The sequence below is a fragment of the Phoxinus phoxinus genome (assembly GCF_949152265.1).
Source record: "Phoxinus phoxinus genome assembly, chromosome: 9".
In the NCBI taxonomy this organism is placed as follows: domain Eukaryota; kingdom Metazoa; phylum Chordata; class Actinopteri; order Cypriniformes; family Leuciscidae; genus Phoxinus; species Phoxinus phoxinus.
This window is the reverse complement of record NC_136884.1, coordinates 28,874,634-28,888,753: the sequence shown is the minus strand read 5'-3', so window position 1 is coordinate 28,888,753 and position 14,120 is coordinate 28,874,634. Positions and strand designations below refer to the sequence as shown.

The 14,120-nt window shown below is 41.4% G+C and overlaps 1 protein-coding gene across 2 annotated transcripts; it reads right to left on the bottom strand.

Moving 5' to 3' along the window:
• Positions 1–2,111: 2,111 nt before the first annotated feature.
• Positions 2,112–13,156, bottom strand: LOC307003771 (tripartite motif-containing protein 16-like). Of its 2 annotated transcripts, XM_079622561.1 has the most exons (6): positions 12,508–13,156; positions 7,003–7,098; positions 6,686–6,919; positions 6,165–6,324; positions 5,978–6,025; positions 4,210–4,984 (listed from the first exon to the last, which is right to left on the bottom strand). In XM_079622561.1, exons 1-6 carry the CDS (start codon positions 13,078–13,080, stop codon positions 4,461–4,463), a joined length of 1,635 nt encoding a protein of 544 aa, XP_079478687.1. In that variant the 5' UTR covers positions 13,081–13,156; the 3' UTR covers positions 4,210–4,460. The 2 variants fall into 2 exon arrangements, with proteins under 2 accessions (XP_079478688.1, XP_079478687.1); XM_079622562.1 differs by lacking the exons at positions 4,210–4,984; positions 5,978–6,025 and adding an exon at positions 2,112–2,258 and having other exon boundaries at positions 12,508–13,144.
• Positions 13,157–14,120: the final 964 nt, after the last annotated feature.

Genomic DNA, 14,120 nt, shown 5'->3' with positions numbered 1-14,120 from the left:
GGCATCTTTTGATGGGAGGACGGACCCTGCGCCTGTGTCCCCGGACAAGAGATCCCCACCGCAGATCGCACCATCAGCCAGCAGAAACACTTCCATTGGAACCATCCGAGGGTGGAGTGGATTAGTGTCTAAGCTGGCCGATCTGCCACTGAGATCTGTCCGAGCAGCCAATAGCCTGAGAATTTCACGAGTCTCGGCGCTATCTATTCCCCTGACCGCCAGGCTAGAATCTCGCTCCGCTGAGACTGCCGATCCAGAGAGTGTTCACGTCACGTCTGCCGAGCCTGAGCTTCACATCACGTCTGCCGAGCCTGAGCTGGTGTCTGTTCCAGTTCCTGAGCCGGTGGTGTCTGTTCCAGTTCCGGAGCCGGTGGTGTCTGTTCCAGTTCCGGAGCCGGTGGTGTCTGTTCCAGTTCCGGAGCCGGTGGTGTCTGTTCCAGTTCCGGAGCCGGTGGTGTCTGTTCCAGTTCCGGAGCCGGTGGTGTCTGTTCCAGTTCCGGAGCCGGTGGTGTCTGTTGCTGTTCCTGAGCCGGTGTCGTCTTCGCCATGGCCGCCCGAAGGACCTGCCCCGTCCCGGCCGCCTGCACAGCCGGATCCGCCCTGGCCACCCGAGGGAGGGTCACCGCCGTGGCCGCCCGAGGGGTCTTCACCACCGTGGCCGCCCGAGGGGTCTTCACCGCCGTGGTCGCCCGAGGGGTCTTCACCGCCGTGGCCGCCCGAGGGGTCTTCACCGCCGTGGCCGCCCGAGGGAAAGTCTCCGCCCTGGCCGCCCGATGGACTGTCTGCTCCGCCCTGGCCGCCCGATGGACTGTCTGCTCCGCCCTGGCCGCCCGATGGACTGTCTGCTCTGCCCTGGCCGCCCGATGGACTGTCTGCTCCGCCCTGGCGCCCGATGGACTGTCTGCTCCGCCCTGGCCGCCCGATGGACTGTCTGCTCCGCCCTGGCCGCCCGATGGACTGTCTGCTCTGCCCTGGCCGCCCGATGGACTGTCTGCTCCGCCCTGGCCGCCCGATGGACTGTCTGCTCCGCCCTGGCCGCCCGATGGACTGTCTGCTCCGCCTTGGCCGCCCGATGGACTGTCTGCTCCGCCCTGGCCGCCCGATGGACTGTCTGCTCCGCCCTGGCCGCCCGATGGACTGTCTGCTCCGCCCTGGCCGCCCGATGGACTGTCTGCTCCGCCCTGGCCGCCAGCTAAGCCGTTACCCCCTGTTCCTGTTCCCCTTTATGGACCTGGCCCCCCATCCCGCCCCCTCATCCTCCACCATTCCACCTCCCACCTGGACTCTTGTTTTGTTTGTTTTTGGGTCTTGGAGCGTCTGGTAGCCGCTCCGTAGAGGGGGGGTTATGTCACAGTGTCTGGTTCATGTTCCCTGGTTTCCACTAGAGGTCCTCTTCCCCCGCGGTGTCTGTCACATTATGAACTGCATTCCCCACAATCCTTTGTCTGTTCCTATCACTCATCATTGCACTCAGCTGTTCTCACTTACCTTGTCAGTATTTGTGTATTTATACCCTGCCTGTTGTATCATTCATTCTGGTATCCTTGTATTGCGTCACCCGCTTCTCTGTGTTCCCTGCCTGTTTATTTTCTGTGTTTTGGACTGCTATATGGATTTCGACCTTTGCTTGTTACTGGATTATGATACGGATTACCCTAAATAAAGCTGCACTTGGACTATTGCTGTTTCGTGTGCGGATCGTGACACTGTCCAAACGTTTTATCCAGGAAATTATTGATTTCCTCCAAAGAATACAAATATTTCGCTCTACTTGACCCATCAAATCCTTCGCCCTCTGACTCCTCCTGTTCCATCTCTTCTGCATCACTTTCCACCTGACTACCAACGTTCAACAAAGATGCAGCAAGAGCATTCTCTTCAATAGGCACACTTTCACAATCCTACAATTGGAAAGAGGTATCGTTTTAAGTTTGGAAGCCACATGAGTCCCGCACATTATTTTCTGCCATTTTTACACATGCGGGTTTGAGCAGAGTTTCCCCGATGGTGTGCGGCTTTTTTGATTGGGCAATGAGGAGAGCGCACTCGAATGATGCAACCGTTGCCTGTCTATTCTCCTCATTTCCATCTCTAGTGAAAGCATCTCCGATGTTCTGGGGTCTGTTGGATATAACAAGTTATTTCTTCCTCAGGAAGAGTTCTCTGGGTTTACCAGCCGTCAGTGGGTGTTTGCTGCTCTGATGCCTCCTCAATTTGCAGGGCTTCACGCTTTCATTCACTAGTCTCTCACCACAGATCTATTATAATAGAAATATATCTCAATTCTAATATAACTTAATATAACACAGATTACACACTTAATTCTCAATTCCTGTTTTCTTTTTTACATTAGCGTGATCACTGCGTATCACGTGCACACAAGTTACTTGTTCCGCTGTATCTCTGAAATTAATAGCATTAATTATTTATTCAACCAGAGATATTGCAGAGACAGTTATGTTGCCCATTGTAAATGTACCAGATCTGATCTGATCAGACTGCACAATGATTAACCCTCTGGGGTCTGAGGTGTTTTCTGGGTCCTGGAGGTGTTCTGACATGCTCTGACATTTGTGCTTATTTCTGTTACTTGTGACATTTTCATGGCTAAAGTCTTATTACACTGCATTCATCACAAACTCTGCTACAATAATATGTCAGCAGCATGTATGTAAAAGTTTGTAGTTTTGAGATAATATCATTTATGAGTGGTTTGTGAAAATGACAAAAAAAAAGTCACTGAAATAAGGTTATGAAACCCAAACTGATTATTTCTACACAGGAATTTTGAAAATTGTATCACGTAGCCTGGAATATTTGCTCCAAAACTATGTGAAAATCACCTTGACTACTCATTCAGATCAGACAATATATTGATTTAAAATTGTAAGACATGTCTTGTGTAAGAAAGCTTTATGCGAGTAGGCGTAAACCACCCATGAATATTGAGTGTTTCACACCTGAGAAAGACAAAGAGCCTCCCATAATGGCCCTATTAGGAGCTCTCAGGGCCTATGAGGAACTGTGAACAAAGAATGAGGAGATTTTAAAAAGAATGGCTTTTTGATTGTTTGGATTTATTTACAACACAACAATCCAAAGATACACAACAAATGGCAAAAAAGCACATTATTTAACACACTGAGCTAAAGACAGAGACTTAACCAGTAACACACATTTGTGCCATTCCTGAAACGTAGTGCATACCTGTCATTTCCCAGGTGTTTGATTTTTCACTTTACCATGTTCTGCTCATGTTGAAGTCAGCAGGACTATACCTAAAAAAAACATTAAAAAAACCTGTGAACATGCTGATATCAAGATAAACTAGGGCTGCACGATTTTGGGAATACATTTTAGATTTGTTCTGGTTAAAATAGCTTTTTAAAATTTATAAAATACACACACACACAACTATATTTATTATCATATGTTACTTCAAATGTTTACATCGATATGAAGTGTTTCGTTGTCACGGCTACATAAACAAATTTCCGCACACAGGAAGACAGATGTTATGGTAATATTTTACATGTATTTTAATCACAAAAACGAACGTTTGCATCAAGTGAAAGCATCAGGCACATTGGCTACCTACATAATAAGCTGTTTTAAATGTAAAATGTTCAATGCGGCTCTGATGTGGGCTCGGGTCGGGTAGCTATCCATCCTATCAAACACACAGCGCGACTGAGAACATTCACTGAAGCATCGAGCAACAGTTCGACTGCAATGTGAAGTTTATGCAACAATACTAACTAATATAATTCAGAATTATTTCTTACCTTAAAATCTTTCTTGTCTTCAAATCGCATTCTTCTTCTTCTGATGTAACTCCAATAATCTCACAGCGTGTCTTCCAAACTCGACGAACAGCAGAGGACTGATGAAGTTTGGCAGCGCTTTGTTGTTGAGGCAATGGGCGTGTTTGCGCGATGCATGGACGATTTGCATCTCTATATGTTTTGCGCGTGTGGGTGTGGTCACATTAAAACTAATGAGCAAGGGTTAGAGAACCTGGATATCTTGTTGGTTTTATACAAATTACTTTAACAGAGAATATTTGTTTTCGTTTTGAATTAGATAATTTAAAACTACACACTTAAATGATTATAAAGATACAGAGCTCATAAATGTGTGACAAGTATTCGCTGAGTTTTGTTTATGTTTAGAGACGTCCTCAAGAAAAAAAAGTTCACGAGACGGAGAGGCAGAATGCACACCCTGTTTAATTTCTTTAATTTACAAAAGCACAACATTTTGTTTTGATTGTAAGTGGACACATACAAAAGTAGACATCTCACAGATTATTTTTTCATATTTATTAAGTCTGTAGGCCTATGACCATATATAATGGAGTATTTTAAGTTTATTTATGCTGCTATGTAAAAAAAATCGCGCAAATCACGCCGGCGATTGCCGACCCCAGAGGGTTAACTCAGAAACTTAGAAATGGCACTTTATGACAAAAAAAGTTTCACTGATCCATTATATAGCCAAAACCCAGGATAGAGCGGCTGAGTGAATGTGGTCTGGACTGTGTGGATGAGGCTCGTTGTGTCAGAGACGCTGTAGAAGGACAGAGTTCCTGCACTGTGATCCACATACACTCCTATTCTCCTGATGATGGACTTTACTGGGAGATCAGTGTCTATATCATTGTGTGTGAATGAGTAACTGGAGGAAGAGCAGTACAAACCCCAGGACTGATCATTACGTCCAAACCAACACTCATCACCCGATCCCTTCCTGCTGATGCTCTTATATGACACTGATATAGACACACCATCACCACTCCACTCAATCTCCCAGTAACAGCGTCCACACACACTCTCTCTACACAACACCTGACGATAATGATCAAATCTGTCTGGATGATCAGGATACGGCTGCTCTTTTCGACTGTTATTAATCACTCTGTTCCTCTCAGACAGTCGGAGACGTTTATTCACAGTGTTCGGATCCAGAGTGAACTGATGATAATCTGATGGAGAGAAAACACATCAGAATCAGGAATTATGAATCTGATCTTTTAATGTATCTGAACTCTTCATGTTCAATATATCTGCAGTGTCTCAGTGCAGTTTACCAGATATCCTGTGCAAATCATCACATGATCAACTCTAAATCTCTTCTGTCATGTTTTCTTTCTCCTTTTCAGCAGTTTTTCTGCTTGTTTTCTCAGTGACTTACATTGTGGTTTATATATCACAGGGGTGGATGTAACGAATTACAATTACTCACTTTAATGTAATTAAGTAGTTTTTTTGGGTACTTGTACTTTTAGCAGTATATTTTTAAGTTTGTAATTTTACTTGTACTTAGTACAAATTAAGCTAATTAATTTACTTCGCTGCTTGTAAAATCACAATCCGTTACGGAGTACGCCTAAAATTTGAATTAATATTCATTTCGGTAGCCAATAAAGATGTCTGATCGTAAATGGACCAATAAAAACGCTGATAAAAAGCGTCCGCTGCAGCAGATACAAGAGAGCTGATTTATTAACTGAAGGTTTCTACATGGCAGTGTTGTCAAAAATATAGATATTTCAAAACATATCGATACTGAAATATCTGACACTGTTCCAATACTCATTTTCTGCACTATCGATACACACATACCAGCGCATTCTCACTGACCAAAGGACAAATGCATTTGCAAAGTTCGAGTTGTGTAGAATGTGTTTACAATGTTGCAGACCATTTTCTTTAGCAAATTAAAGTAATTAAAAGTTTCATAATGTAAATCTTTGGCATTTACGCGCCTTAAACAAACGCAACCTAGGAACACCTGAATGCCCCCTTTTGAAGATATTGCTTCTAGCGCCCATCGATGTTCTCCGAACGCCCCCGTTGAGAAACACTAATTTACATGAACAACTATAAATCTCTTCTGTCATGTTTTCTTTCTCCTTCTACAGGAAGAACATGAACACACTCAGTGAGTTTTTCTGCTTGTTTTCTCAGTGACTTACATTGTAGAAAGTCGTTCCTGGTTCTGGGAACAATGTTGATGAGAGTGACTGTGGAAATCAACAGACATGAAGAGTGTGATTATCATGTCGAGAGAAAACGATCCTAAGACATTTCTAACATGATCTTCTACATGATATGAGATGATGGTGATGATTTTTGAGAGCTGGTTAATCTCCAGGACTTTACCTCTGTCTGAGATCTTCTTCAGCTCCTCTTTGCAGAAATCCTCCAGTTTGACTCTCAGCTGACGGACAGATTCTCTCACGCCATCAAAAGAGGAGAGAGAACTGAAGGGATTGTCATTTACGTCTGTAGATTCAGGAGGAGCTGAGAGAGACTGGTAACTCTACAGAAAACAGAAATCAAAGCTCATCACCTCCACACTTCATCAATAACCTGCACTACTGCCAGATCTGAGCGGCTCTTGTTGATCTTTAGTAGTAAAACTGGTGCCATCAACTTCATGGATTTCACATTGTTATAAATAAGAGTTTCAATATTAGTGAAGTTTTGAAAGCTGAACTGCATTTGTAAGTGCGTCTCGTTCAACAGAAGAAGATCAGATGAGAGTCTGACTGATGATGATATAATAACCGAACACACAGATCAACACTTCAGTCGACGGCTCATTCTGCGGTCATGAAATGTTTCTCTGTGAGTCTCTTGCTCAAGTCCACTATGACCCTGTTCTTCTAGATCTGTGTTACCTGCAGGAACTGGATGTGATCCTGTGTGTGAGAAAGCTGCTCCAGCTCAGCGTCTCTCCTCCTCAGATCATTGATCTCCTGCTCCAGTCGCTCCAGTCGTCCTTCAGCTCGACTCACTGTAGTCTTTTCCTGATCTCTGATCCGCTGTGTCGCCTCAGAGCGGCTTCTCTCAATGGAGCGGATGAGCTCAGTGAAGATCCTCTCACTGTCCTCCACTGCTGTGTGTGCCGAGCGCTGTTACACACACATCACAATCACAGTGTCTTCAGTGAGTCCTGACTGAGACGTGTCAAACTTCTCTTCTTCTCCAGACTCACCTTATGAGACGCCACAGCCTCTCTCAGCCGCTGAAGATCTTTCTCTCTCCGCTGGATCCTCTGCTGGAACGACCTCTGCGTCTCCTTCAGCTGGAGCTAAAGGACAAACCGATGACAGGAGAAACATCACACAAATCATCAGCTAAACAGATATGAATCCGGTATCAGTGAAGTGGTGAGATTGAGGAGTTAAAGGTCATTCATAAGTGCCAGCATTATTTCATCATTGCCTAGATTTATAGCGATAGTTCACCTAGAAATATAAATTCTTTCATTTACTCATCCTCATGTCTTTTGACAGGAGAAACATTGGTAATGCTTTAGATAACAGCCTGGAAAGTACTGTGTAATTTAAGTGATTTAACAGTGTAACTTTTGGTAATTATAGTGTACCTATAAAGTACTTATGTGTAAGTATAAGGGAACATGTAAAGTTTGGGGAATAAAGGGGTAACAACCCGGTGGTCTCATTTATAAAGGGGGGCTGGAAACGTACGTACGCCAGTTCCCATGCAAAGGTTGTGATCTATAAAAAACAAACTTGAAGGGAGAATGTGCGCACCTTTAAGCAAACTGAGCGGTGCGTACGCACAGAGACAAAGGGAATTGGCGACACCGATGGTGAGCTGGAGTTAAATGTCTTTTTAGTCACTTTTAGACAGAAAACCTAAAGAAAATTATACATATACAGAAATATAATTTAAATATAATTTCACTCACCAAGCCTATCGCTTGAAGCAAATATCCACACCTTAAATGTCCGCGCCAGCGAGCGCGTTGAGCCGTTTAGTGAAACTGACGCATATCTAACGGCAGATGAAGTAAAACTATAAATCTTCATTATGAGTCCTAATCATAAATAGGCTACAGTTTAAATAAAATAATGATTTAAACTATGTTTTACTTCTGATATAAACATTTAGATTAAATACGCCATTCTCATTAATGGAGTTAAACACTTAAACTAGCTACATGAAATTTAGTGAAAAGTTAATATATATAAATAGCCTATAAATATTTGTGGTGGATGCAATGCTTTTGAACACTTTTCCTTTGGCATGCTGTGTTTTAATGTTTTAGCTACAGAGATAATTGCTTATCATGATAATAGCAGATTGTGCAAATATAATGCACAACAATGTCTATCTATGTTTCCATTAAAAATATAAATCAAATAAAAATACTATTTGGACAGTGGAAAAGATTGAGAAAAACTTTCTCTGAAATGTATTATTTTACACTATTTGATTTATTTATTCAAATACAAGGCAAGGATAGGCTACTAAATTATATTTATAAATGTAATGTGACGGCACATCCGTATTTCATATTTTCCTAATGTCTTGTACCGTTAAACATGTTATCACGTGGATGATTAATCATATGCAAATGATATGCAGATGAGGATATGCATAGTAAAACGAGGCGTTGTAAGCTCCACATATATATGTAGACGCATGTGCGCACAATCTTTCGCTGAAATTCGGTAAAATTGCGGGTATGTATTTGCTGCCTTTGACCGCTAAGAGGCGCTACAATCGCAGACTTTGAAAAGCGTCAGTTTATTCTCTCTATTGCGTAATATGCCGCCGTGCCACTACTCAGGCTGCGTTTACACGTGGCCGGTTATTTTCATAAACGGACATTTCACCCTCTCCGTTTTCAGAAAAGTGTTCGTTTCACGAACCCATGTATATGCCATCAAGAGCATGCCAAACCTATAGCTGGCAGTGTAACGAGAAGCTCAAGCCCACGTTAGCCAATCAGAATCCCGAAAATATAGGTCGCACTTTTGACGCAGTGCAAGTTCTGTCGCATACTGTGACGTCGACTGCCTAAAACTCAGTTTTTCTCAGTTTACATGCAAACGTGCAAACGGAGTTTTCCAAAATCTCCACTCTGGCCGGAGTTTTTAGAAAGAATTGTTTTCAGAGGAGAATTCTCCGTTTGCGTGTAAACGAAGGGCACAACCGAAGGGAAATGTCTCAGTTTTTCAAAATAACCATGTACGTGTAAACGGGGCCTCATTGAGTGATTGAAATGTGGTAACAGATCAATTCAAGTGAAACATGTAGTTAAACAAATTCATAATCACAATACTGAAATTAAATTTAATACATTAATAAATAAAGAAAACATTTCAACACAAAACATTGCAATAGAAAAATATTAGGCTACATCAATGAGGCTTTGCAAGAGCATAAGACGTGATCTTAACAGCGGTCCGATGATAGCTCTGTGGACAACGCAACAGCACGAGCTTCACGCGATGCGAGATCGAATCTCATAGCCTTGGCTGACAGCGTTAATGTTTTACCATTCTTGATGCTTAGATAGGTAACTGTTTATTGAAGTCAAGCGTTTTGTTTAATTATCAATGGCACATTACAACATAAATTTGCTACATTCCAGTCGAGCCGCTGCACAGACGACAAAACTGATGAAGGAAGATTGTCAGCCGATCGCGTCAGAAAATTAAAATGACGAAGCTAGTCTTTAATCTGCTAAATTATTGTTTTGTGAATCATTCACGAAATTGAGATGACTGACATTGATACCCGCCATAGCAAAGGAAGACATTTTTAACATTTCAAGGTTTAAATAAAGTGTTGGGGGCAGTTTATTTATTTAAAACAGGTTTGCATCGAGTTAGAGTTTATTTTCTAAGTAAGAAACACAGAATCTTATTCTTGCGACATTAAATTTGTATTGCCAAAGAAATTGCAGCTAAATAAACAATTAAAACAGTAGGCTAGTCTACAAAACGAAAATAGTTCAAAGCAACATAAATTAAGATCATGCGTTTTTCTTTGCTTCTCTCGCGCTGGATCTCTTTTATTTTATTTTATTTAGTCTCCCTGCACTGCGCGCGCCGGGTCTCTCTCGAAATTAAACATTTCGGGGTTAAAACACATCATACAGCTGATAATAATGTATGTCGCTGTGTGTCATCCAGACAAACCACACAAAAAACTAACAAATGATTTAGCCTTTGTTGCTTCAAAGAAACTGAATGGTTGAATTCACCTTAAAATAAAACGAGGTGGAGCGCAAATAAAAGAGCTCTGTATCTGCTGCTCACTCGCATTCGTTTAGTGGCAAGAACGCATTTCGTTCATGCCAGATTGTTGACACACACACTACTCAAACATTTTAAAACTCTACAAAACCAGTTGAAACAAATGGATTGAACACTTCAACTGAAATTGTGTGTGAAACCCCTTTAAATACAATACATAAAACTATATTTATAATTTAATAGGATATAGGGCCTACACTTGGACACATCGAGAGATTTAACTTTAAAACTATTTTGCCTTTGCCTGGTCATCAGGCTCACTCTCCATATGAAAGACAGAACATTTAACACCTCCTGAACCCACAACCCCCCACAGGCTATCTGAGTTTGAGACCGACTTAAAACAAAGAGTAGTCGGAATTCACACTTAATTCTAGACATTAGCATTAGGCTAGTAAAGTGTTGATAATGAAATAATTTAGGCTACATATATTTCTGTCATAAAAGTTTTAAAAAGTTTAATTATTTCAATAATTGAAGAAACAAAACGCTACCTCGGTTTGGGTCAAGCAAAACTAAAATATAACCTTCAAACGCATGTTCATTTGTTGTCATGAACAAAATGTTCAACTCAATGTTAAATTCCACGGGGATCTTTGGATCCTTACAACCTGAGTGCATGTGATTTGTGAATTATTATTATTATTATTATTTTGTTTATATAAATCTCGAACCACAGTGCTTCGTGGTGCTGCTGCTAAACTAAATAAAATGTATAGAATAACTTAAATGAAACAATATCGCAACATTTCGACAAATAAATTATCTGAACTGTTTTTACAATTTAATTCAGGGCGATTTAGCCTAGGCTACATTTAATAATAGCAAGATTTTCACCCTTGTCCGTTCCTCATTGGGAAGCGCTCACATAATAGCTAGTTTGAGTAGATACTCTGCACCTCTCGGTTTCATACGGATTACCTAATCAGATAACATTTATTAAATATTTAGACATGTAAAGGCTTTAAAAAATATTTTTAAATATTAAAATATTTAGCATGTAAAGACATAGGAAAGTGGCTTTCGGTTCATTTTTGTGACGCGCAGTTCCTGGAGACAGAGACGACAGATATACTTTTGTCGTTAGCCTAATATGAATAAAAGTTTACAGTTTTGAACGATGTAGGCTACTCTACTCTGATCTGTATTACTAAAAAACTACGGAGTAGCCTATTAGGACCTAAGTTATTTTAGCTGTCTGTTATGAGAAAAATAAATCCAAATGAACGCGCGCCTCGTTTGTCGAACACTATTCAACATGCCAGAATAAAACCCGACTTTAGAACAATGGATAGCGCCACTCGGCGTGGTGTGCCAAAATACTTAATTATAAACTTCAATAATTCATTCAAAATAACCTCAAAACGCTTTGTGACATTTTGAAAATGTCGTATATGTCATATAATGGTCGACTGAAGTAATTTATAGCATTGATTACTGTGGAGGGAGGATTAAAATAATTCAGCAGAATCAGGGATGTTTAGACCAGAAGGAAATCCCCCTGGCAAATCGCAACTTGCTTAAAATCATGTTTTTACAAACTCTTTATATAGGCTATAGGGAACCCCCCCAAAAAGGCCATCCTGTATAAAAAATGTTTTGTTTGTTTGATTGTCTGCATTAATAATAGGCTATGACATGCATTAATAGGCTAATATAAAATGTACAATAGTCTATGTTTGTTCGGGATTTAAACCCGTGTCATCCAAAGGATCGATATGTAAGTTCTACCACTCGGCCATGAATTTACTCACTGAGAAATGCCCGGTTTCTCCAGTCTTCTCCAGAGAAGCGCTCATCATTCGTCTCATTCCTCAATAGAATATTGAAAAAATAATCAGCTTCATTGCACCTAATTTATTTTTGTCTGTTATTTTTGTTATTATTGGTAGTATTTTTTTTTTATCACGCTGCTCCAAACGGGCAATAGGCTTATGTCGCCCACCGACGTCTAGGCGTACAATATGAAATAAAGGCTATATTGTCTCTATTTTTAAATTATGTTCTGTATTTCTGTCCTAAAAAAAAATTCTATAGTATTTCATCCTTACTGTTAATTGACATTAACCCCGCTTACATTTCAAAATACGCCAATAGCTGCTGTTTTGCACAATGTCCCTTTGCGCCACCTGGCGGTCATTTCGCGAAATGTGACTGGATTATTTTTACCGCGGTAGTTTTGCCGCGGCGGTAATAGGCATTCTGGTTGACTACCTACTGTATATTAAGGTACAATTCTTGCATAGCGTGCCTTTAAGGGATAAAATTATTGACTACAGGGGGACTTTAAGCATATCGTTGTCGTGTAAACGTACCCTAAACCAGAGTTCAGACAGAGTTAAATGATGTAAATGTTTTCTAGTAGTCCCAATTAACAAAACTATGAGCCTGTAAATGATAATAATGGGACGTATGTAAGTTCATACCTGATGCTCTGTCCTCTGTGCTGCCGCTGATACAGTGTCGTGGTTTTTATGTTCATCCATCACACACAGCAAACATATACACTTCTGATCAGTGCGGCAGAAAACCTCGAGGATCTTGTCGTGTTTCTGGCAGATCATCTCCTGCAGTCGTCCAGTGGCATCAGTCAGATTGTGTCTCTTTCCTTTAAACCAACTCTCGTGTTGCTCAAGGTGATTCTGGCAGTAAGAGTTCAGACACACCAGACAGGACTTGACGGCTTTGTGTTTTCTTCCAGTACAGACGTCACACTGCACATCTCCAGCTCCAGCGAAACAGTCAGCAGCAAGTTTAGTCTTCTTCAGTTTCTCCACCACTTCAGCCAGAAGTGTGTTTTTAGCTAAAGCAGGTCTTGGCCTGAAGGTCTGTCTGCACTGAGGGCAGCTGTAGACGCTCTTCTCATCCTCCTGATCCCAGCAGTCTGTAATACAGATCTTACAGTAACTGTGTCCACAGTGGATAGTCACTGGATCCTTCAGGAGATCCAGACACACTGAACACATGAACTCATCCTGAGATATTCTGGCTTCTGCCATTTTACTGCATGAAGACAGAGACACAAACACACAACAGCTCAACTACACTTCAGTTTCACTTTCCCTGAACTCGTGTGATTCCTGTTTCCTGGTTCTGTGTTTGAGTGACGTGTGCAGAACAGGCGTGTCTGTAAATCAGTGACAAGGCGTGATGGTAAGAACAGTCACTGGTGTCAAAAAGTGCAATGCTGTTTAACGAGTTTGTTTGCCCATAAAATCTTTAAGATATTAAGTTAAACTTATTTGGCTCGCTGTCCACTGGAGAGGGGCTCGATGAAGCAGCTTCAACTCAAGCTCTGATATACCCCACCAGTGGCTAAAATGTAGGATATGATGATTAAAAGGGGCAAGGTACCTAAGATGAAGGTGTAGTTTGGGGAGGTGGAGTTTGGGGAGGTGGAGGGATACTGAAACAGCTGATGCTAGGGAGAGGTAAGCGGCTGCTTATATAATGTTCTCGGCTGATGATTGAAAGATTAGATTGGCTCACTCCTCCCTAACTTACGTTTAGGAACTTCATTTATTGCCAGTCTTTTGTGAAAGCATTCCCAAAATTGTGAGAAAGAAAAAACAAAAACAAAATCCAGTTGGGGTTCAGTGCGTTTCAGTACCCCGAAAGAATGGAAGTGAAATGTGACAACCATGGGGCATGTTGTAACATGACCATATGACAGCTTAAAATGTGATCTTATCTAATTCAAAAATTTACAAGACAAACTAAAATATTTTGTTAATAAAATACAATGAACTTTTTCATGGCAGACTGTAAGTTTATCTGCTCTTTGCAGATGATGTTGTCGTGTTGGCCCCATCAGACCAGGGGTCTCATTTATAAAGCGTGCGTACGCACAAAACGGGCTGGAAACGTTCGTACGCCAGTTCCCACGCAAAGGTTGTGATCTATAAAAAACTAACTTGACGGGAGAATGTGCGCACCTTTAAGCAAAATTTGAGCCGTGCGTACGCACATTCTGGAGACAAAGGGAATTGGCGACACAGATGGTGAGGTCGTGAACTGAAGTTAGGTTGTAGAAAAGAAA

What these genes read in the sequence shown, in the direction of transcription:
- LOC307003771 (XM_079622561.1), bottom strand. Translation starts at nt 13,080, where the DNA reads ATGGCAGAAGCCAGAATATCTCAGGATGAGTTCATGTGTTCAGTGTGT. An exon ending in CACAGAGGACAGAGCATCAG is followed by an intron (nt 7,099 to 12,507) that starts GTATGAACTTAC and finishes TTTGTCCTTTAG; the next exon opens with CTCCAGCTGAAGGAGACGCA. An exon ending in CAGGAACGACTTTCTACAAT is followed by an intron (nt 4,985 to 5,977) that starts GTAAGTCACTGA and finishes TCTCTCCATCAG; the next exon opens with ATTATCATCAGTTCACTCTG.